This window comes from Oncorhynchus masou, chromosome 9 (genome assembly GCF_036934945.1).
Source record: "Oncorhynchus masou masou isolate Uvic2021 chromosome 9, UVic_Omas_1.1, whole genome shotgun sequence".
In the NCBI taxonomy this organism is placed as follows: domain Eukaryota; kingdom Metazoa; phylum Chordata; class Actinopteri; order Salmoniformes; family Salmonidae; genus Oncorhynchus; species Oncorhynchus masou.
In genome coordinates, this window is record NC_088220.1 from 35,459,021 (window position 1) to 35,484,381 (window position 25,361).

At 41.2% G+C, this 25,361-nt stretch overlaps 1 protein-coding gene across 1 annotated transcript in view; it reads left to right on the forward strand.

The window, feature by feature from the left end:
• The first annotated feature begins 1,839 nt into the window (after positions 1 to 1,839).
• LOC135545943 (ankyrin repeat domain-containing protein 50-like) overlaps positions 1,840 to 25,361 on the forward strand; it is a 50,906-nt gene continuing 27,384 nt past the window's right edge. The window contains exons 1-3 of the mRNA XM_064973944.1: positions 1,840 to 2,050; positions 2,961 to 4,060; positions 21,605 to 21,840. Coding sequence (XP_064830016.1) covers positions 3,558 to 4,060; positions 21,605 to 21,840 — 739 coding nt within the window. The 5' untranslated portion in view covers positions 1,840 to 2,050; positions 2,961 to 3,557. The remainder of the gene's footprint in view (positions 2,051 to 2,960; positions 4,061 to 21,604; positions 21,841 to 25,361) is intronic.

The window sequence follows — 25,361 nt, forward strand, 5'->3', positions numbered from 1 at the left end:
ATCAAGGAGGCACATCGAGTGATTGCAAATTATTATTCACACGCTGACCTGCTGCTGGGATTCGTGATTGTCAATTGCATTTTAGACAGACACTGTTCAGAGAGTGCGATCGATATTGCATGTAAAAAGAAATCCCTCAATGCCCTTACTGTTCATCATTGTTACATTGTCTTCACTGTGAAATACATACATTTGCATGCATGATTGTGCAAAAAAAACATATATTTTGGAAAGCATGCTGTAGTATTTGAGTGGAATAAGCTTGAAGTGGATTCACTCAAATGTAGGACGCAAATTGGAGTCCACTGGGCTTTGTTTGTTATCTTTAGTCATTTAGATTCATTAAATTACAAATGTTAGATCTGCATTCTGCATCAGCAAATGGCCAATATCTTTTTGTTTTCATTGTCATTTTAAAGGTCCCATTATTTATGCCTCACATTGCAAGGCAAGAAGGCGCAATATGAAGAGCCAGCAGTAACCCATTAACCTACCCTCTCAGGCCCTGAAGGGCTCAGTGTGTGTTTAAGATACCTATATACCCACAACCTTTTTACAGGGCAGTAGAGCATCCGCTAACATTTCAGTAAGAAATACAAAATGGCAAAGACATGGACGCTCTCGCTCTACATCAATTTCCCTAAGCAAATAACCCGCTGCCAGCCTGTACACACCAAGTGGGTTACACTGTTGAGGCCACATTTAATCTGAATATGTTTGACAAAGGATAATCATTATTAAGGCACACAATGACTGCCAAAGCCTGTGTTTTGGGCAAAAATTAACCCGTATTTAACTGGCACAGAGAGGGGAAATCACTGCAATTACCCAAATTTTGCAGATTGGCTTGGCTGCATTGTTGGATACCCCCACTGAGCAGTTTGTGCATGGTATGAACAGCAACCTGCAGCTTTACCACACCTTAAGGGAATGAACTCGTAACACACAAACTCCAGCTGACATTGGAATGGAGTGCAGTGCACATTAAGAACCCTGTTCTCTCACAATAGCGCCATGCAGATGTTGATTCTATGGAGTGAATGGTGTTTTAGGATTTGATTGTGTTTGTCATTTTTGTGTGAACAGCCAGATGATACGCAGATTCCTACTTCTCTGCGGAGAAACTGCATGGCATACTGTTTTAATGAGAGGTTGACAGCACTGGGGGAATAGACAGAGGAGAGATTAACGTGTATGTGTGTGATCATGGGAGAAAGGCTAGGTTCAATATATAGATTTGCTTATCTCTCTCTGGCGCGTCCGCTGGGGGCATCTCTATAAACATACCTTCTCCAGGTGGTGAGAGTCAGGCAACGCTTTTACACGAAGTAAAGGTATTTACTAGGAAATTTAAACACTAATTTAGACTCTGTGTGATCTGCAAGAGAAACTGTACCAGGCACAAGCAACAGTTTTAATCACAATGTGCAAGCATGTGTTGGAACTGCAAAGTAATTATTTTTTGCCTTTATTTCAATGGTCAACCTTTCAATGGTCAACCTTCATCAGTGATTATAAGGCGTGTGGGAATGTCTGAAACAGTCCCTTTTAACTCTATGCAACATTGTTCTAATAAAATTATTTTAGCATTGTGAAACATCTCTGTAAATAAAGAGAAAAGCTGCTGCAGTGGTTTCAACTCAAAAACGTTACACTCGTTATTAACGTTCTATAATGCAAAAAGTCAATGTGTTTCTTATTTTAAGGCCCATATAATGGCGGCTTTGGTACCTATAAAACTCTAATTCCCATCAGACTTTGCGTCCATCCTGCGTGTGTGCTCTGAATGCAAGAGATAGAATATTAGAATGTTTGGAGGCTGAGAGACTGGTTAAGTATAGTAGGCTGCAGCGCTGTGTTGGATAGCAGGAGGAGCCGCGGCTGCTGTAAGAAAGAGAATGCAAAGACGTTGATGGAAAAATTCGAAGATTGCGTTTAGAAACAGATTAAGCTAATCAAATATTGCTTTTAAAGCATAGCATTTGTTTAGGGAGACAAATGGTTTAATCACGGACACAGCAACCAAATGAAAAGGGGGATTCAGCAAGAGGTGAGAAGCCGTAGGCTATACGGTATTTCAAACTGTAACATTGAAAAATGGGCAAACGTTCCACATTTGCTTGAAGTTAAAAAACACTTTTTACATTGTATTTTACAAGATTAAGGGCCGCGTTCAGCTCATTGACCTATTCTTTGTTTGTAGGAATGCATTTGTATTTTAGATAGTGTAGGTTTTTAGACTGACTAAAGGTGTTAAATTCTATTCCATTTGAAATGGGTGAGGTTTTTTTGTCATACAAAAGACGGCGTAGCCCGATCAGTCTTTGGCCCACTTTTCAACGATACCTATGACAGTTTACCACCCCTAATACATATTTGTAGGCTTTTGCTTGCGGTTGCATTTCTTTAATGAGTTTAAAACTGCCTCTTTGTCATGTATTTCCAAAATGAGAGCGCTGTAGCAGGCTATTGGTTACGCGATGAGGTGGGCGCCTAGAAAACAGGAGGAAGGTGAATAACATTTAACAGACATAATACACGTGTTTTAAATTGATAGACATATTACACTCACTGTATTGGCGATCTGAAAAGAAACCACACTTCCAAGTTATTTATTTGAGTCATTATTGCATCGTGGGATAGGGAACGTTAATGTCGCTGTATGCAGATAAAAGGGGGTCCTCTCATTTGGAGTTTATTTTCCCGGATGTGAAATGTTTGCGATTTAAAGCCACCTAGGAAGGAAGGGAGATCAGTCAGTAGGTTAGAGATACCGAACGAAACCTTGCCAAGACTCCAAGAGTGTGGACCATCTACAATGTCTTGTTAGTTACTGTGTTATAAACACGCTCCCCCATTCTGCAAAGCTATGCATTTTCCAGTGAGAGTGAACTGTGTAATTGTATAGGCTAGACAAAAGTTGAATCTGTAATCTTATTATTATTATTTTTTTTTTACAGCAAGCTTCTGTTTATTCCAGGAAAGTGACCAGGCAATCATTGTTATTGGAGAGACCAACACAACTCTGGCACTCTCAAATGTTAATGTAATGGAAACTATATACCCGCTCCAGTTTCCCTATGAAATGTATCAAGGGAAACAAATCACTGACTCTCAGGGCTAATTTGATCAAGCTGTGGTTGAGTTTGATAGTGGGTGCACTCAAAGCCCTGTGCCCTGTCATGCACAACACCATGTTAAAGCAACAAACCTGGAATAACACTGAGCATTCAGTCCAGCCAATGAGAAAGCCATGGAAGAAGTTAGTGGAAAATGTACAGTACAAGCCTCAATTGTGACTCTTTTTTTGCCCCAGATATTCAGCGACGTCCCAAAAACTGCTTTTCTCGCCCACAGCCATTCTGTTTTCTCAGAAGGGAGCTTCAGTTGCACACTGTCTTTATCACAACACTAAGGACAGCTGCAATCAACTTGGAAAGGCACATGTGGAGGCAAAAAAAAATGGATACTCAAATTTACAGCTGGCCTACTCTGGGTTGAAAATGTGAGGGCAAGGAAAGCCCTATGAGGAAAAGCCAGATCAGCAGTATCTCAAAATGGCCCAAACCAGTTTGCTGCAGGGGAAGCGCTTTTACTGCAGGGAGTGGGTCTTCCACAAGATTCAGCACTGTCTCCAGGAAAAGACTAATGGCCTGAGTGGTTTGACCAGCACTCCCAGCAAGCAGGCCGGTGCCTCCGGCACTGGCGCATCTAACCCCTGTGGCAGCTCTGCAGCAGGCTCTGCGAAGGCCACCGCCTGGGGGGTGTTGCTGGTGGGGGGGCCTGGGAGTGGGAAGACGGCCCTGTGCACGGAGCTCCTGTGGCCCTCTTCAGCCCAGGGCACCCATCGGGGGCTGCAGCAGCAGAGTCTGGCATTCCATTTCTGCCGGGCGGACGACTCGGACACACTCTGCCTGGGAGGCTTCATCCGAGGTCTGGTGGCCCAGATTTGCCGGAGCGGCCTGTTGCCGGGTTACGAGGAGAAGGTGTGCGATCCAGCGGTGCAGAGCGTCCTGCAGCCCGGGGAGTGTGAGAGAAACCCCACTGAGGCTTTCAAGAGGTAGGTGAAGCCTGCTGCCCCACCCACTTCCCTCCACCCACCTGTCCTTACCCCACCCCTCCCACTTTTACTGCTCACACACTTCCCTTAACCCTACCTCAGCAGTCCTCTGTCCCGCTACCCATTGACATAGTGTTTGTGTTGTTGTTTTCCTGTTCTGTGGCATGCTGTGGGACTGTCCCCGCTAGCCCTTAGTTGAGAAAAAGGTCAGTTATTTTAAGTGGCACCCAGGCTCAGTTGGCTGGAGGGAAGAATGTACTGCTTGGAAGTGTGTGACTGACTGCCCTATATGACGATGTGGGCTGCACATGTGAGACAAAGTACCGTACAGGATCAAGCTTGGTCATATAATGTGATCCACACAGACTTTTCTCTCTGTAAGACTGGGGCTTTAAAAAGGGGTTTGAACCTATATTTGTAAAGGAACTGCCTTGTGTGTATGCTACTTGCACGACTTGTCAGCACGATGGGTCAACCAGTCTATACTATACACACATGGGATGGAATGCGGTGTTGAACACACATGCCTCTTGTCTGGCCATCTGGTGATGCTTATTGCACCGTCTTTACATCACACACTGGGAAAGTGGGTCAAACGTTCGGCAAGGTAAATCATTTTTAAATGGCCAATGGACTCATTGATTTCCCCGGTCTTTCACATCTTTCCCAAAAGAAGCTGAGGAAGTAGCCCTGTGTCCGTTATTATAGTAATAAGGCCACTATTGATGCCTGGGACTTGACTGTGACATTTGCGATAGAAGGCAGGTTAACATGGGGGACATAAACAACCAGTGGACAGACAGAGGTCCAGTTCTGGTCAGTGTCAAGGGAATGGAAAGCTTCTCACAGACAGCATCACCAACCCAGCCTGGCCTAAACAAGTGCATTTCGTTACCGCTTGAGGTTTGGTTCAGACTCTGTGGACAACAGACAGAATTGTTATCCAACGAAGATTACAGCCTTTTGTTTGTGGAGTAAATATGCACTCTGGAGAATGTCTTATCACCATCTCTGGTGTAAAAGAATCTTGGGCACTGTTGTACATAAATTCTAGATCCTATCAGGTTGCAGAAAGTTGGGAAGTGGAAGATCTGTATCACAGCCAATATCCACCGCTCTATCTTTGTGTCCGGACATGTTCAATAGGCAAAGCAAGCAATGGAGGATTATAAAAGTGTATTCCTTTTCCAAACTTAGGGTTCCCCTAATTTACTTCAGAAATGGAATCTCATCTCAGGTGAACATGTTCCAAAAACAAGCTACATTGTTGCTCAATAATGAAAAAATAGTGTGTTCATTTGTAAAGGTTGGGCTCCTGGTAAACAAGATTGGTGGAGCCTTGACCTCAGACTCTGTTTTAAGGCCTTACCAGCATGTGAATGCCAGAGGGGTTGGCCAAATTCCTTGGCCTAACAAGCATGTTTGTTGATCGTAATCACTGGTTGTGTCAATACATTAAACCTGGTTCAACCTGGTCTCCATCCTATGCACTGCCTTCCTCTCCATTCACCGTTGTGTGTGCTATTGTAGTCACCAGAACAAGTTATATACCTTCACGCTTAATCTAGATAGAAACAACAACAAAGTGTGAAAACCCGGGAGGAAGTTGGGTGGGGCGTAATTCAAGCAGCGTGTAGGACTGTTGGTAACCAACAAAACTGCACAAACTTGGCAATATACAATGGAACCTCACCAATTTACTCATGTCATCTAATTGCAACATGCTTTCCCTCTAGCAATGGCCTCTACCGTGTTTTGACCAGAGTACTAACAGTGGAATTAATTTGACCTTGTCGTTTGAAACTATCAAATAGTCTCCCTGCAACATGTCTAGCTTTTTCCCTCAGGACAAAAGAGCACAAATAAATAGGTGGAATAAACTCAGTCATGTGGGAACTCTAAAAGCTCAAGACACTGGGAAATGTGCTGAAAGGGCAGGTTCTCTTTTTTGTTTAGGTGAGAGCTTTTGGGGTTTGTTTGTAAGGGGGATTTTTGAATGAGCGTGCAGTAGTTTGAATAACTGCCAGGCAAATCTGTGTGTTGGGAGCCACGGAACCTTGGAAAGTGATCATGGCTTGAATCTGATAACCAGGTTTGAGTTTCTTGGCGGTATTTTGTTCACTCAGTGGGTCAAAGTGTTTTCCTTTATGATCATTTTGCTAAGAAAGTTGAAGGGAGTTTTTCTAAACATTAGATTTCTATTTTCCTCCAAATTAACATTAGCCACTCAATTGAATTGACTCATTAGTCAAAATATATACACTATCTTCAAATGTTTGGGGTCACTTAGAAATGCCCTTGATTTTGAAAGAAAAGCACATTTTTTTGTCAATTAAAATAACATCCAATTGATTAGAAATACAGTGTAGACATTGTTAATGTTGTAAATGACTATTTTAGCTGGAAACAGCTGATATTTAATGGAATATCTACATAGGCGATTAGAGGCCCATTATCATCAACCATCACTCCTGTGTTCCAATGGCACGATATGTTAGCTAATCCAAGTTTATCATTTTAAAAAGGGTAATTGATCATTAGAAAACCCTGAAGATCTCATACAACTCTGTGTAGGGCTGGGCGATATGACGATATATATTGTGTGACGATAGAAAAACGTCTATCGTTTCATATTATGCTCTATAGTTTATTTTGTTGTGTCGCAAATCACACTCTTTACGGGCAATATTTTTTGACAATTGGATGACGCTTTGCATTCTACACGTGCCGTGTTGAAGGAGATTTGCAGTACAGACAAACATGGAGGAGAGTGAACGTGACACAGAGCACGTAGACACCGAGCTCGTACCTAAAAGAGGGGCTACTTCGGTCGCATGGACATAGTTTGGGTATGAAAACTCTGACTTGGACCAGAAAACCGTCCTCTGCAAAATATGCCACAGGCCGGTCCCGACAACAGGCTCAAACACCACTAACCTCTTTTACCACCTACAGTTGATGTCGGAAGTTTATTTACACGTAGGTTGGAGTCATTAATATTCATTTTTCAACCACTCCACAACTTTCTTGTTAACGAACTATAGTTTTGGCAAGTCGGTTAGGACATCTACTTTGTGCATGACACAAGTAATTCTTCCAACAATTGTTTACAGACAGATTATTTCACTTATAATTCTTATGAATTCCAGTGGTTTAGAAGTTTACATACACTAAGTTGACTGTGCCTTTAAACAGCTTGGAAAATTCCAGAAAATAATGTAATGGCTTTAGAAGCTTCTGATAGGCTTATTGATATCATTTGAGTCAATTGGAGTTGTACCTGTGGATGTATTTCAAGGCCTACCTTCAAACTCAGTGCCCTTTTGCTTGACATCATGGGAAAATCAAAAGAAATCAGCCAAGACCCCAGAACAAAATTGTAGACCTCCACAATTCTGGTTCATCCTTGGGAGCAATTTCCAAATACCTGAATGTACCACGTTCATCTGTACAAACAATAGTACGCAAGTATAAACACCATGGGATCACGCAGCCGTCATACCGCTCAGGAAGGTATGCGTTCTGTCTCCTAGAGATGAACGTACTTTGGTGCGAAAAGTGCAAATCAATCCCAGAACAACAGCAAAGGACGCTGTGAAGATGCTGGAGGAAACAGGTACAAAAGTATCTATTTCCACAGTAAAAACGAGTCCTATATCGACATATCCTGAAAGGCCGCTCAGCAAGGAAGAAGACACTGCTTCAAAAGCACCATCAAAAAAGCCAGACTACGGTTTGCAACTGCACATGGGGACAAAGATCGTACTTTTTGGAGAAATGTCCTCTGATTTTATACAACAAAAATGGAACTGTTTGGCCACAATGACCATCATTATGTTTGGAGGAAAAAGGGGGAGGCTTGCAAGCTGAAGAACACCATCCCAACCCGTGAAGCGGGTAAAATAAAGTGGTGATCCTAACTGACCTAAGACAGGGAATTTTTACTAGGATTGAATGTCAGGAATTGTGAGAAACTGAGTTTAAATGTATTTGGCTTAGGTGTAGGTAAACTTCAGACTTCAACTGTACGCAAGAATCATGTGAAACAGTACGGAGAGAGTTTACGGATGAGACCCAAAAAAGTACAGTTGAGTGCTCAAAACAAACCCTCGACTCAGATGTTGCAAGAGGCTTTAGCCCGCGGCACACCATATGGCAAAGAATCACGAAGATGCAACTTACATCTGCAAAGACATGGCCCCAATTTACACAGTCGAGAAACGGGGGTTTCGTGAGTTGGTGCTAACACTCGACCCAAGGTACCAAATGCAAATTGATATGTGAGACGTATTAATGCCAAAATAACATGCAAAACAGGCCAACCTGAAAATGTGCTATATCGTGATATATATTGTTTCGGGATATGAAATGACCTATATCGGGATATGAGATTTTGGCCATATCGCCGAGCCTCAATGCTGTGTACTACACCCTTCACAGAACAGGGAAAACTGGCTCTAACCAGAATAGAAAGAGGAGTGGGAGGCCCCAGAGCACAACTGAGCAAGAGGACATGTAAATTAGAGTGTCTAGTTTGAGTAACAGATGCCTCACAAGTCAACTGGTAGCTTCATTATATAGTACCCGCAAAACACCATTCTCAACACCAACAGTGAAGTGGCGACTCCGGGATGCTAGCCTTCTAGGCAGAGATCCTCTGTCCAGTGTCTGCTCTTTTGCCCATCTATATATTTTTTTGGCCAGTCTGAGATATGGCTTTTTCTTTGCATATCTCTGCCTAGAAGACCAGAGATCTTCAGTTTCTTGGCAATTTCTCACATGGAATAGCCTTCATTTCTGAGAACAAGTATAGACTGACGAGTTTCGGAAGAAAGTAATTTGTTTCTGGCCATTTTGAGCCAGTAATCGAACCCACAAATGCTGATGCTCCAGATACTCAACTAGTCTAAAGAAGGCCAGTTGTATTTCTTCTTTAAAACCTGTTAGAGATTGGGCTACTTTTTTCAACATTCTGTTAAAAATCGCGCAACATTTCAACGTCCTGCTACTCATGCCAGGAATATAGTATATGCATATGATTAGTATGTGTGGATAGGAAACACTCTGAAGTTTCTAAAACTGGTTAAATGATGTCTGTGACTATAACAGAACGTGTTTTGTGGTCAAAATCGCAAGGAAACCTGATCACAAAATCGACAAAGAAAAATCAATCCGCCAGTCTCTGTGTTGTCTATTGCAAGGTATAATAGATAGCGACCAGCTTACAGTTCCTACAGCTTCCACACGATGTCGCCAGTGTTGTGATTTCTATGCAGGTAAATCCTTGGTCATATGAGTAATAGGCACATCCTCTCGTCGGGTACACAGCAGGAAGAAATGGAAGGGGGAAAGTGGACTACGTTTTCCAAACTTGCTCCTATTGAATACAGATCGCTCCGTGATCAATTTGATCGTTTATTAACGTTTACTAATACCCAAAGTTGGATTACAGAAGTAGTTTGAAGTGTTTTGTCAAAGTTTATAGGCAACTTTTTTAATTTAAAAAAATAACGTTGCGTTTAGAAACTGTGTTTTTCCTGGATCACACAGTCTTCATAAATGGACATTTTGGGTATACAAGGACCGATTTAATCGAACAAAAGACCCAATTGTGATGTTTATGGGACATATAGGAGTGCCAACAAAGAAGCTCGTCAAAGGTAATGAATGTTTTATATTTTATTTCTGCGTTTTGTGAAGCGCCGGCTACGCTAATTCTTTTGTTTACGTCCCCTTCAGGTATTTCGGGGTGTTGCATGCTATCAGATAATAGCTTCTCGTGCTTTCGCCGAAAAGCATTTTAAAAATCTGACTTGTTGGCTAGATTCACAACGAGTGTAGCTTGAATTGAGTACCCTGCATGTGTGTTTTAATGAACGTTTGAGTTTTAACGAGTGTTATTAGCATTTGGCGTAGCGCATTTGCATTTATTGTTGGCAAGGTGGGACGCTAGCGCGTCGGGTTGCCCAGAGAGGTTAATCAGACCAACAGTTTTCAGCTCTGCTAACATAATTGCAAAAGGGTTTTCTAATGATTAATTAGCATTTTAAAATGATAAACTTGGATTAGCTAACACAACGTGCCATTGGAACACAGGAGTGATGGATGCTGATAATGGGTCTCTCATTGCCTATGTAGATATTCTATAAAATATCAGCTATTTCCAGCTACAATAGTCATTTACAATATTAAAAACTTCTTAGGGCTGCAATCCCGTTAACGGGATGATATGACAACAGCCAGTGAATGGACAGGGCGCCAAATTCAAAACACCAGAAATCTCATAATTAACATTCCTCAAACATACATGTATCTTATACCGTTTTAAAGGTAATCTTGTTGATAAATCCCACCACAGTCTCCAATTTCAAATAGGCTTTACAGCGAAAGCACCACAAACGATTATGTTAGGTGACCACCAATTTACAGAAAAACCCTGCCATTTTTCCAGCCAAAGAGAGGAGTCACAAAAAGCACAAATAGAGATCAAATGAATCACTAACCTTTGATGATCTTCATCAGATGACGCTCATAGGACTTCGTGTTACACAATACATGTATGTTTTGTTTGATAAAGTTCATATTTATATACAAAATACAAAAAAATCTGAGTTTACATTGGCGCGGTACGTTCACTAGTTCCAAAAACATCTGGTGATATTGCAGAGAGCCACATCATTTTACAGAAATACTCATCATAAATGTAGATGAAAATACAAGTTATACACATGGAATTATAGATATACCTCTCCTTAATACAACCGCTGTGTCAGATTTCCAAAAAACTTTACGGAAAAAGCAAACCATGCAATAATCTGAGACGGCACTCAGAAAATAAATAAAATTATCCGCCATGTTGGAGTCAACAGAAACCAGAAATCACATAATAAATATTCCCTTACTTTTGATGATCTTCATCAGAATGCACTCCCAGGAATCCTAGTTCCACAATAAATGCTTCATTTGTTCGATAATGTCCATTATTTATGTCCAAGTAGCTACTTTTGTTAGGGCTTAGGTATACAAATCCAATTCTCTTGCAGGTCCATCTGAATGTCGGGCGAAAACCTCAAAAAGTTATATTACAGGTCAAAGAAACTTGTCAAATTTAAGTATAGAATAAATCTTTAAGGTGTTGTTATCATAAATCTTCAATAAAGTTCCAACTGGAGAATTCCTTTGTGTGTAGAAAAGCCATGCAGGTTGCTATCATGTAAATTGCGCGTGACCAGGACCTGGCTCTCTGCCAGTAACCTGACTCATTCAGCTCTTATTCAGCCCCACAACACAGTAGAAGCCTCATTCAAGTTTCTAAAGATGGTTAACATCTAGTGGAAGCCCTAGGACGTGCAACTTCATCCATATCCCGCTGTGAATTCAATAGGGGCTGGGTTGAAAATCGACCAACCTCAGATTTCTCACTTCCTGTTTGGATTTCTTCTCAGGTTTTTGCCTGCCGTATGAGTGCTGTTATACTCACAGTCATCATTCAAACAGTTTTTAGAAACTTCAGAGTGTTTTCTATCCAAAAAATAATAATATGCATATATTAGCAACTGGGACTGAGGAGCAGGCCATTTACTCTGGGCACCTCTGGGCACCTTTCATCCAAGCTACTCAATACTGCCACTGCAGCCATAAGAAGTTTTAACAATGTCTATACTGTATTTCTGATCAATTTTATGTTATTTTAATGGACGAAAAATGTGATTTTCTTTCAAAAACAAGGATATTTCTTACTGACCCCAAACTTTTGAACGGTAGTGTATATATATATTTTTTAAATACATAGGCCTACAGCTAGCAGAGCAAGGTAATGTTCTAAATCTTTATACATGCAATGGCTGTAGGCAATGACTAGCTTGTTGGTAACATTTACAAATCAAGTTTGACAGCAATATGCAGCTTGTCGTCTACTGTAATTTGGCACTTCAGATGTTGTTAGTAACATAAGGAGAAACTTTCAGAAACTCTGTAAATTATGGAAGCGATCTGGATGTAGGGCTGGGCGATATATCCAATTAATTTGATTAATTCAAATGTATGTTCTAGTGCACTGTTCCAAATGCCTGTATAGCAAGACACTATTTTTTTTTTGTTCCTTCGGTGCTATGTGTACGATGCACCTTCCCACTCCCACACAGACTCCAAGCCTCTCCCCCTGCCACTCACAACAACAAAGACGAAAGATCACTTTTTCCTTACTGACAACAAGCAGTTTCAACTCACTATTTCAATTCCAGGTTTGGGCCAACAGAATTGGTCATATGGACAACGAAACACACTGAGACATTATTTAACTGTATTAGAGTATAACTTAACCTTCTAACGATATGCTTGTTTTGTCTCAACTCCCAACAACTCACATACGTGCGTATCAATGAACATGATTGTGGAAAATTAATGCTCAGTTTCTGTCAAGCACTGTATTGTAAAGTACTTATGCAAAAATTGCTTAAACTACTACTTTAGTAGTTTTTTGGGGTATCTGTTTACTTTACTATTTATTTTTTTGACAACTTTTATTCCGTACATTCCTAAAGAAAATTATGTACTTTTTACTCCGTACATTTTCCCTGACACCCAAAAGTAATCATTTCATTTCAAATGCTTACAAGGACAGAACAATTTTCAAATTCACACACTTATCAATAGAACATCCTTGGTCAACCCTACTTCCTCTGATCTGGCAGACTCACTAAATACAAATGTTTTGTTTGCAAATTATGTCTGAGTGTTGGAGTGTGCACTGGCTATTGGTAAAACAAAACTCTATTGTGCCAAATGATTTATACTTTGACTTTTGAAACGTAAGTATATTTAACACCAAATACTTTAAAACTTTTACTCAAGTAGTATTTTAATGGCCGACTTTCACTTTTACTTGAGTCATTTTCTATTAAGGTATCTTTACTTCTACTCAAGTATGACAATTGGGTACTTTTCCCACCACTGGTGACGCACGACATTGCGGTACCACGTACCGCTAGCAGGATGTTCGCCACAGACTGTTAGCACTAGCTGTCTAGTCTTTGTTTTTTAAGTGTGTAATGAGCATAGAAAGAAGCAATTGGTAACACAATCTCGTATTGAGAAATAAGCATCTTCTTCACCAGGTTGGCCACTTGATTTCAACATCTAAACAAAGTGACGGACAGGAAGGTGTATTTATAAAAGTAAGCAAATAGATGAATGCTGACTACTCAGTAGCACGTGGGCTTGTGCTTGAGAGATTGTTTGTAAGACCTTTGTTATTTTTCTATAATGCCTGCTACCAGAAGTTGGTCATTGTGCATGGTTCTGGTTACATTTGTAACAAAAAGTGTATTTTCGTAGAGAGAATTGAAAGCAAGGTCAGTGATTATGGCAAAAAAAGCAGTTTACATTTTTTGTAATAAAACAATTGAATCATTAGTGGGTTGTGGAAGGCTAACATTTAGCCTAGGTATAATTTAACAAGCCCTGAATTCATTTGATTATTGCTGACTGTTTGAAATGCAGTGTATTTACCTTTAATTGTGCAACAAAGCTTATTTTGAGAAAATGTATATAAAAAAAAATTGAGATATATTTTGAATCGTCCATAAGTTTAAACAAATCTACATATGATTTGATCACCCATCCCCACCCATCCCTACCTGGATCTATTGAAACTCTGCTGACACTATATGTTCATGACATATGTGACCTGATTCAGGAAACTAGGCGTATGTCGCAAGTCATGACCTCACAGGAGAGCCAATTGAAACGTAAAACAATGTGTTTATATCAAAATGAACTTTCATGTCGGGTGGCAAGTAGCCTAATGGTTAGAGCATTGGACTAGTAACCGAAAGGTTGCAAGATCAAATCCCCGAGTTAACAAGGTAAAACAAATGTTTTTCTGCCCCTGTACAAGGCAGTTAACCCGCTGTTCCTAGGCAGTCATTGAAAGTAAGATTTTTTTCTTAACTGACTTGCCTAGTTAAATAAAGGTAAAATAAAATAAAAATGTGCCTTAATAACAACCTTATATGCCATCTAAATACGAATACAATTTTTAAATTACCAGCCTTGTTGGTTAAGCCACAGAAAAAACAGCAACTTTCCCACTAGCCATGATTGGCTGAGATAATGAGAGGGCTGGACATGCCGAGAGAGGAGTTCGGTTTGGTCTGCCATGTAGAATGCATCTGTCTATTTGAGCTGGTCAGTCTGTGTTGGTAATCATGTCGAACTCATCTTTTTTTAAATGTATTGTGTAGTGGAGCTGCATAAGCGTTGCTCTCCACTTTCAACTCAAATGTTATGTCACATGCGTGGAATACAACATGAAAACAGCTAGCTAGCCAGGTAAACAATGAACCTAGCTAGGTAAACAAAGTGAAAGAACACACACATCACATAACAGTGAAATCACCTTACAGTGAAATGCTTACTTACAAGCCCTTAACTAGCTAACGTGAGCTGGCTGGCTCGTTAGCGAATGTTACGTGATGTGTGTGATCTTACACTTTTTTTTACCTAGCTAGGTTCATTGTTTACGTGGCTAGCTCACTGTTTTCATGTTAGCCAGAGGTTAACAAATTATCAGCCAGAGCACCAAGTGTGCGCTCTGAATGCTCCGAGAGCGAAACGAGATGGGTGGGGCTAAAGCTTAAGAGGGTGTAAACGATGCTGAATGGTTGTAGATAAAGAAGAGCTCTTCAATAGATTCCAAAACATTCAAAGGCCATTTTCTCAAAAGTGAGTTTATAAGTTTATCAACTTTCAAAGCAGAATTACTTTCCCATTGTTCCTCAAAAATACAGTGTATGATATACCATTTTGTAGCTCTGAGTCTCTACTTATATCCAACGTAAAACATTTTGCTACATAAGACCGAATCCAGGTGGTGAGTCACACATGGTTGTTCTAACCTCACAAACCTGTGTCATGATCATATATCCTAAAAATGCATCTCAACACTGAGTTTATTGGCAAATTCTTGAATTTGTGCATTCTACAGGTGCAACAGTGGTAAGTACCATGAAACATGAAACACTGTACCTGCACACCATGGAAATACATTATTATAAGGGACACTTATTGTAAAGTTGTACCAGTACATTTACTCTTATTGTAGTCATTTCAATTAGTAATTGCTAGTGGCGTTGGGGATTACAGAGCGTCAGTTGGAGCGAAAAAAGAGGATGCTAATCGAAGATGAAATGCTGCGCGCCCGTCATGCGTTACTCAGCTGCAGAAAGACTCACTGCAGATTAGGCCACTTTTTAAAGGATGCCGCGATGACTCAGCATTCTGGAGCCAGCCTCCCTGTCCACATCGCTTTGACTTGGCATACAGGGGCTGTGGGTATGGGAGGGGGTGTTATCGCACTAAGAAGCCCAAACATGTGCATCAGATCCCCTTTGCGTGTTTGCATGACGAACGGGTTAAATGTTAACTGAGCTGTTGCCTGTGCACGTTAGGAGGTCGCTAAGTGATGTGAAATGAAAGCCTCAGCTGCGGTTGATCTTCTGTGCTCTCAGAGGATGTCAATCGCGCAATGCTGTGCAGGATATCAGCCTTGTTCTTCTGTCTCATTCTGACCAGAGTGAATGGGAGGGGAGGCAGTTACTTACGCTTTGTCTGGCACATGATGTTTTCTTGTGTTTCCTCATCAGGGTGAAATACAGGAGACCATCTCATTGTCCCGACAGTCTGCATCATCAGACTTTGTCAGACATCTAGCATGCTGTGTGCTGTGTTGCGTGTCCCAGAGTCAAATTTAACAGTGGTATAGAAGAAGGCGCAGGGGGTCGTGGAGTTGGAAGGGATGACATTTCAGATCCCACTGACAGTGTTGAATAATTGTCCATCTGACCTGGGAATGCACACCTCGTCTGGGCGTTCAGGGGTTAGTGTAGGGCTTAAACCTGTTTTTGTTCATTCAGCTATCTTAATTTGTGTACTTTTTCTGCTTTTAAGCCATTTAAATTAATTTTCAGTTTATACCAAATTGATCTCTTGTTTTGTTTTCTTGGTCCAAAGCACAAAGTAAGTTGCTTTTGTGCAGGTTATTTAATTGTATACGCTAGCCACTTCTGTCTCTATCTTGCATTAACTGAGCTGTCTGTTGAGCACTGTTTATTAGACAGCTCTAGACTACATTTTCTAGGAAGCTTGAACATTTATATTTTATTTTGCAACATCCATTACCAGATGCCCTCTTTGTCCTTAAGCCAACTAATTTGCTGTTTGCACCTTGAATCAAGTTACTACGAAAGACTAAAATACACTGCACCATTGCACCTCTCACATTTACATTGATACCCCCCCCCCCCACTTTGTTTTGCACACTGCTGCCACTTGCTGTTTATTATCTATGCATAGTCACTTCACCCCTACGCACATGTACAAATGACCTCAACTAACCTGTACCCCCGAACACTGACTCGTTACCGGTACCCCTTGTATGTAGCCTCGTTATTGTTATTTTATAGTGTTACTTTTTTATATATTTTTTTTACTTTAGTTTATTTGGTAAATGTTTTCTTAACTCTTCTTGAACTGCACTGTTGGTTAAGGGCTTGTAAGTAAGCATTTCACAGTAAAGTCTACACCTGTTGTATTCGGCGCATGGGACAAATAAAGTTTGATTTGATTTGTATGACCAGAGAAAGGGAAATATTCTTACAAAAAACACACTGACTCTAATAATTACAACACAAGCCTATCTATACACTTTGCCTCATTTATTAAAGCTGCAGTGCAGGTCACACCGCGGGTGTAGAAGTAGATTTTCGTTGAAAGTCTCTCACTAGCCATGGTTTTAGACGTTTTGAAATCACAGTATCAACGAGGAAGCTGCAGACACAGTGATCTGAGCAATCTGATTGGCTAGCGGTAGGCATATATGTGCTAGCGATTAATCGGAATGGCCGATTAATTAGGGCCGATTTCAAGTTTTCATAACAATCGAACATTTCTGGACACCGATTTAGCCATTTTTTTTACACCTTTATTTAACTAGGCAAGTCAGTTAAGAACAATGACGGCCTAGGAACGGTGGGTTAACTGCCTTGTTCAGGGGCAGAACGACAGATTTTTACCTTGTCCGCTCAGGGATTCAATCTTGCAACCTTACAGTTAACTAGTCCAACGCTCTAACCACCTGATTACATTGCACTCCACGAGGAGCCTGCCTGTTACGTGAATGCAATAAGCCAAGGTAAGTTGCTAGCTAGCATTAAACTTATCTTATAAAAAACAATCAATCAATCATAATCCCTAGTTAACTACACATGGTGATGATATTACTAGTTGATCTAGCGTGTCCTGCATTGCATATAATCGATGTGGTGCGTATCGTTGCTCCAATGTGTACCTAACCATAAACATCAATGCCTTTCTTTTAACCAATACACAGAAGTATATATTTTTAAACCTGCATATTTAGCTAAAAGACATCCAAGTTAGCAGGCAATATTAACCAGGTGAAATTGTGTCACTTCTCTTGTGTTCATTGCACGCAGAGTCAATGTACAGTTTGGGCCGCCTAATTTGCCAGAATTTTACGTAATTATGACATAACATTGAAGGTTGTGCAATCTAACAGGAATATTTAGACTTATGGATGCCACCCGTTAGATAAAATACAGAACGGTTCCGTATTTCACTGAAAGAATAAACGTCTTGTTTTCGAGATGATAGTTTCCGGATTCGACCATATTAATGACCCAAGGCTCGTATTTCTGTGTGTTATCATGTTATAACTAAGTCTATGATTTGATAGAGCAGTCTGAGCGATGGTAGGCAGCAGCAGGCTTGTAAGCATTCATTCAAACAGCACTTTCGTGCGTTAGCCAGCAGCTGTTTATAACTTCAAGCCTATCAACTCCCGAGATTAGGCTGGTGTAACCGATGTGAAATGGCTAGGTAGCTAGCGGGGTGCGCGCTAATAGCGTTTCAAACGTCACTCGCTCTGAGACCTGGAGTGGTTGTTGCCCTTGCTCTGCAAGGGCCGCAGCTTTTGTGTAGCGATGGGTAACGCTGCTTCGAGGGTGGCTGTTGTCATTGTGTTCCTGGTTCGAGCCCAGGTAGGAGCGAGGGGGGGGGGATATATTGTTACACTGGCAATAATAAAGTGCCTATAAGAACATCCAATAGTCAAAGGTTAATGAAATACAAATGGTGTAGAGAGAAATAGTCCTATAATTCCAAAAATAACTACAACCTAAAACATCATACCTGGGAATATTGAAGACTCATGTTAAAAGTAACCACCAGCTTTCATATGTTCTCATGTTCTGAGCAAGGAACTTAAACGTTAGCTTTCTTACATGGCACTTTGTTTTTGCATTATTTAAACCAAATTGAACATGTTTCATTATTTATTTGAGGCTAAATTGATTTTATTGATGGATTATATTAAGTTAAAATAAGTGTTCATTCAGTATTGTTGCAATTGTCATTATTACAAAAACAATTATAATAACAGTCTGATTAATCGGTATCGGCTTTTTTTTTGGTCCTCCAATAATCGGTATCGGCGTTAAAAAAATCATTATCGGTCGACCTCTAATATGTGCATTTGATTTGCTCTCTGGACATGCCAAATATGCAGGGTTTGTACCTTCAGACACATGAAACACTTTGCCTACCAGCGCACAGGGCTGCTGAAACAAGTGCACCTACTGCCAACAGCGCAAGACAGGAATGTCTTGGAGATACGCCAGTCGATCGCGATTGACCATTTGGTGACCACTGTTCTAATAGGCTACATTTCTGTATCAAATTTCATAAAGAGATTGTGTTCTGGTAATGAATATATATATACATGTATATATATGTTTTTCTGCTTGCAGAGGTTTGTGGGTTGTTTGAACTTTTAGACATGGTTGTACTTTGTTCTGCAGCACCAGTTCACATTGTGTTGACATGTCTGAGAGCCCCATCACTTTAGAAACACTTTACTGTACGTTCTTTACTCCTCTTTGACAAAATGCTAGCATTATTCATTCCAGCGTAGTTGGCATGTTACCAATTGACCCGTGCATAAATATGGCACATGTTCGGTGTGGAAAGTGCTTCGTTTTTCATGAAGCACCCTGAAGTCTCTTTGTAACCGCTTACATACATTTTTGTTGGTTGTCATATGTTCTTCTTGTTGGTTTTGTTTTTGCTGTCCTTGACCAATGATAAGCTGAGAAACATGTACCGTCAATGTAAGTCTGTGAAATCACTCAGTCCAAGAAGGAATAAAATGAGTTCCTTTCTGATTTTGGAGGAAGTGAGAGAATTGCTAATGCAATGGGGTAACAGCGCTTGCTGTGTCATGGCTGCCATTTTGCTAAATTCTCAGAATCCACATTGCTCCCAGCAGAACCCCTCACATTGTCTCTCTCAGGTTGACTCGTTAGGAGAATATGATTGGAATTACACCATGCTTTATGTATAAATTAATAATATGTATTTTCCAGATTGGGAGCTGGTTGCTTTTTCTTTCTCCACCCCCTGATGGGGCCATCAGTCAGCTGTTGTCATGCAGTCTTTTTCTGCTAATCTCTCCTGACTAAGGCAAAGAAGCTGAGCAGGCTTTTTTCTCCAAATGGAATCGTTAAATGAAGAAATCTTAATTTTCTTAATTAAAAGAGTCTTGTTCAGGTTTCCAGTGGACCCTGTGCTAGTCGCTATTGCTTTACAATGTGGTCTCTGCAGTAACTAGTTGACCCACCTGCTGTTCTTTTCCATTAATAGAATGGTGTCATGGCCGGCCGTGCACGGTATATTGGACCTGAGCCACAGTCTCCCTGCGCCATTGCATGATGAAGGAAATTTCAGGCTCAGCCCCCACCCCATAAAAGTGTCTCAATAAATGTGTAAGACGTGAGCAAGGTGCCCAGGGCTGCCTGTCGGCCTAAACATCTTCACTGAAACTTCAAAGCGAAGCCCACATTGCACAATGTGGCCGGGCCGTGGAAGATGGGGACTGCAGCACAACAGATGGCGGGTGCGTTAGGGACATTTCACATTCTCTTTCTTTCTCTAAATGATAATTGCTCTCCGCTATTTACATATGTCGAAGACGGAATAAGAACAACCAAAATAGTTAGTGTTAACGTGCGGGGCACTGGATGCATCACAAATACACTCATCATTGGCTGAGGCTCTTCGGACGTTAGTCTGGCACTCAGCCCATTGTTGTGCTCATTTCAAGCCCCTGTCTTCTTCCTGCAGGGAGGTCAGTTATCAACAGTTCTGAAAGCAGTTGATTTTAAGGAAAAGAATAGCTCTTTGTCTCATAACAAGGCCCGCATTGCTGTCTCTGTGAATTTGTTTGTCTGCTTGCTGTAGTTGTTTGCAGTACACAAACTGTGCAGATTGGCATTCCTCTTGGCTGGTTGTCCTGTCTGTGCTGCAGATTCGATGTGGGGCTGCAGCCGTCAGAAAGAGCAATCGGCCATGTTTCTCTGAGATGGAGCGATGTAATGATGGAGCTTGCAGGTTGATGACTGCGCACTACCCTCTTTTTCTTGCACTTGAGAAATTGAGCTGTTGGAAAAATAGAGGATTGGAGGGGAGGTTTGGCTGGAAAGTGTTTGCTGAGCCCTTGCATTGGAATTGCAGTCATGTTTAAAAGGCTCCAATTGGATCAGCGAGGGATATGCATAACTAAGCGCTGTTTTAGCGGTGGCGGTAATTTACAACAGCAAAACAACAGTCTCAAGACTGGAATCAGGCTGGGGGTAGCAGCTCTGTACTGTACACAGGCACTGATGTTTTGCCAGCACAAGCATGCAGGTTGGGAAAATAAAACGGGAACAGATACAATGCTGGCTTCATGGCATTTATGCACGCAGTCATAATACACGTTATCATTCGAGCAAATGGGGTTTTCACTTTTCCCTTTGGCTTTCACGCTCATGTTATTTCAAGGTTAATGCAGCATTTAAACCCTTGGGTTTGTGAGTACAGACAAGGATTGATGTGGTTTAATACTGTACATTATTCACAGTGTCGTGAGGCTGTTTTTTTTTGGGGTGTGTAGGCTCAAACACAGACAGCGGTTTTTTAACGACTTTCAAAAGATTTTCCTGGCTGTTCCAGACAGTCGTCGGCCTTGTAAACTGTCACGTCATCATTTGATTAATATGGACCTGCTCTGTCTGCTTTCAATTGAAATTCAGTTGAAATTCAGTTATTTCAGCTCCCGGCTAAGAACAAATATTTAGGACAGTCTATACACAGTACATACAGTCCAGTCTTTTCCCCAGGATTTTTTACAGAAGCGTTTGGGGGGGGGGCATGTCACCTGTTATCTATAACTGCAGGTTTCAATTCCCTAAAGATTTGCATTTTCACTGTGAAGGCCTGTCAAGGGCCTGAAAGCTGAACTGTGGATAGAGAGACAGTTACTAAGATACAGTCAAACGTGTGACTCAGACCGACATTAAATCTATTTTTGTTGATGTACGTCTGCAATCGTCCTCAACTCTCTTCAACAGCACCAGCTCGCAGTGGAAAGCGCTAGGTGCACAGAGAGAGTTCTAAATCTCTCTCCTCTTCTCTCTTGCCCTAAAGGTGTGTTCTCCTCCCACTCTTGAGTGCCAAACCACCTCAGCAGGCCCTCTTCCTCCTGGTTGACTCCATCGACGAAGGCTGTCAGCTGGGTGAGGGAGAACAGAGGTCTTCAGGCTCAGGCACCCCCAGGACCATCGCTGAGCTCCTGGCCAGCCACCACGAGTACCTCCCACCCTGGCTCCTTCTCATCTGCTCAGCACGCCGCCAGAACAGGGCCATCACCAAACTGTTCACAGGTATAAAAAAATAAAAAATAAAATAAATATATGAGTTCATACAGGCACCCAAATGAAGAGGGTGATGGGGCCCATATCTGGGATCCATATGGTGATGCTTTTGTTCAGTATTTGGTATTCCTGTAAAATGTGTTTGTTTTATCACCGAAATGAGGAAAATGTATTGCAAAATAATTGTTGTTCCCTTTAGACAGCACACCTGGCCACGCAAACAATTAACTGGGATTTGGCATTTTGTATTGACACTGGTCTGTCTCCTTGAAGAAGAAAACAGAATTCTAACTGCTTTCATTTGCATATATTAATCTGATGTTTTTCAAGAGATATATGGATTTCCTTTCGTGTCTTCTGTAAGGCGATCCTTGCAAAAGCCTAGTCTTTTCACTTCTATTTAAACTCTTACTGAGCAGGTTATGCCTTGTTCTTCCGCACTACAAACTTTTCTATTGCGTATTGTGATAAATGTCAGCCTTTTCCGCAGCTATTAAACAAAGCACGCGTCATGCTGTGATTCCAGCCGAGTCGGCTCAGAAAAGGCTAATTCCGAAGACATTTTAACATCATCAAATGCTAAAAAGATTAGGGCCTGCCACAGAACGTCTAAATATCACGATGCCTTACGAAAATGACTACTGCTCGGTACGCCATGACAAGTCGAACTAGCAGCCATTATCTAGTTGTCAGAATGCCAGCCCACTATTGGGTGATGAGCAGAGATGCTGGCGTAGTATTAATCAAACCAGAAAGAGAGAGTGTGGGTGTAATACCCGCCGCAGAACCTGCACGGTTGTGTGTCCCCTTTTCCTCTCCAAACCACAACATGTGGGGAATTCAGATGCCCTCCTGTTGCTGCTTGAAACATTATGTACAACCCCGTTTAAACACCTCTGCTCATTCTGTGCTCTGTTCAGAAAGTGGTTGATCATGACAATTTGTTTCCTGAATAGAATTCCTATGCAATGCTAGTTTAGGTGAGTGTTTCTGGCATTGGGCACAGGGTTAATGCAGGGAATCTGGCCCTTTTGAACAAGAAGATGTGCTGACATATTCTGCCAAATAACTGCAAATATGAATGGAGCTGAGCAAACACATCACAATAAATGTCTAGAGAGATTCTAATATATTTACATGCGCTATGTAAAAATACTAACTTGGATCTCAGTTAAAGACTTGGGATCGAATGGGGATCAAAAGCAACCTTTGGGTTTTGGGAACCTGCCTGAAGCTCTTCTATGGCAGCGTTAATCTTTTGTACGGCGATAACATGAACAGGAATTTGCTAGAGGATTTTTTTCCCCCTAATCGATATTTTGAACCTATTGTGGACCCGGCATGTTAATTCTGATGGACATAAAATAGATCTGAAATGAAAATGGAAGCATTGCACCGAGACAATTAAATGTAACAGTTGCCGGAAGGTCTGCAGTGGCATTTATTTCTTATTAAACCAGTTTACACTGGTGACCTGGACCTGCTGCCTAACAGTCTTAATTTAACATAATATAGCAGCGGGTGAATCATAGCTCTGTCATGTCTCCTTTTCATACCATCATCAACCCACAGAACACACAGGTACATTGTTGAACTGGATCTGAGAGGAAGGTAGGGAGGTAATGATTCACAGATACACATCCGCCCCGATTGAAATGTTTAAGACACAAGTGCAGTCCTGGGAGCCGGAACCTAACCAAATGTGGCATGAGTCTGTCAGAAAATCCAAACGTTACAAATAGCTGGTTCACATTTTTGTTGTTGCTCGTATTACATTCTATCTAACCTTCCGAAAATACCTCTCGTCTTTTGTGACGACTGTTGACAGTCACTGATCTCCAAGTCATTTTGCATGCCGGACAACCCCAGGCAATATCAGTAGCCTAGTCAAACTGCGCACTGTGCTCAGCTTCGTTCGCTGACCAACGCGAGGCAGGCAGTTTGTTCCGGATCTTGCACATCTGCACGGCACCTTCAGCATTCTAATGCTACATGGATTTTGTGATAATAGGCGTTATTAGTTGAGTGACAACCTATGTAGTTTGCTAGGTTATTGTTATCTATGTTGAAAATGTGTTTTGCCAGATTAAAAGTATGCTACAGGAGACAACTCTCATCTATACCTGCTGAACGGGGCTTGCAAATAGATTTCATGTTGATTATTCGAGGTTACCATCAGCAAAAGTTTTGGTAATTTTGCTTTAAACAATCAGTTTATATCTTAATTTTGTGGTAATTCTGCTTTAAACAATCAGTGTATATGGTAATTTTTCCACATACAAGGTAAAATTTATAATTTCATAACGAGGACTGCAATCACTTTTGCGATGCGCACTGCATGGCCGAAGCGATAGACGAGAAGATCACTATGTGAACTTTCAAATGTTCAAAACCCTTCGATTTTGAGATGGGGGGGGGTGTGAAATGTCATGGTTAATTTGTAAACAGTAAATATTGATACATTACTAGCTCAAACACTTAATCTGCTAAAATGGCAAGTTAATTCGTGGGTGATGGTGATTTCAGAACCCAGAGTGGGGGGGACCAAAAACATCTTGTAGTGAGGGTGGTAGATGCCTAGTCTCCCTTATGGCTCAGCTCAGGTGCCTACATAGTATACACAGCATACATAATATACGCGTGCGCACACACACACACACACACACTAGTGATGGAAAGTTCCGCTGTTTTTACTGATTCAGATCTCTTCAAGTCGTTCAGTCAAAATAATGAATGTTTCAACTAATTTTGTTCATTTCAGACAGTAATGCCCAGAGCACGCAGGACACCTATCGGCGAACGATGAACTGAAAACTCGAAAGAGTCATGATTATACAAGCATCTCGTTCACATGTCATTCACTTCAAGGGGCTTATTAGTGCTGTCATTAGTGACTGAGAGTTTTTGAAGTGTGCTTTAAACAATGTACATTTGTTGACTGCTAGGCCTACAAACTAAATTATTTATGATACATTTCAAACAAGGTCTCGTTGTGGCCGCAAATGGACTAGATTATGAAAGACTTGGTGTAAAACATTGCATGAGGGTAATAGCACAATATTGTTCGCGAACTGCAGCACCCCAAATGATTCGTTCTCGAGTTCCAGTTTGTCGAGCAGCTGCTGTGTTTTGGTTCTACAAAGCTGTGTCCATCATAACATTCAATAATCAATGAATTGCATTCAATCTTGCACCATGCAATAAAACATTTATTTTTATTCCATATGCTGCCTCGTTCAACTGTAAGGGCTTTTATTATGAGTGAAAACGTCTAGGAGCAACAACGGCACAGCCGCAAATTGGTAGGCCACACATGGTTTTCATGGTTTGGGCTAGGTCCCTTGGTTCCCTTGAAGGGACATCTTAACGCGACAGCATACAATGGCATTCTAGACGATTCTGTGCTTCCAACTTTGTGGCAACAGTTTGGGGAAGGCCCTTTCCTGTTTCAGCATGACAATGCCCCTATGCACAAAGCGCGGCCCATACAGAGGTGGTTTGTCGAGATTGGTGTGGAAGAACTTGACTGG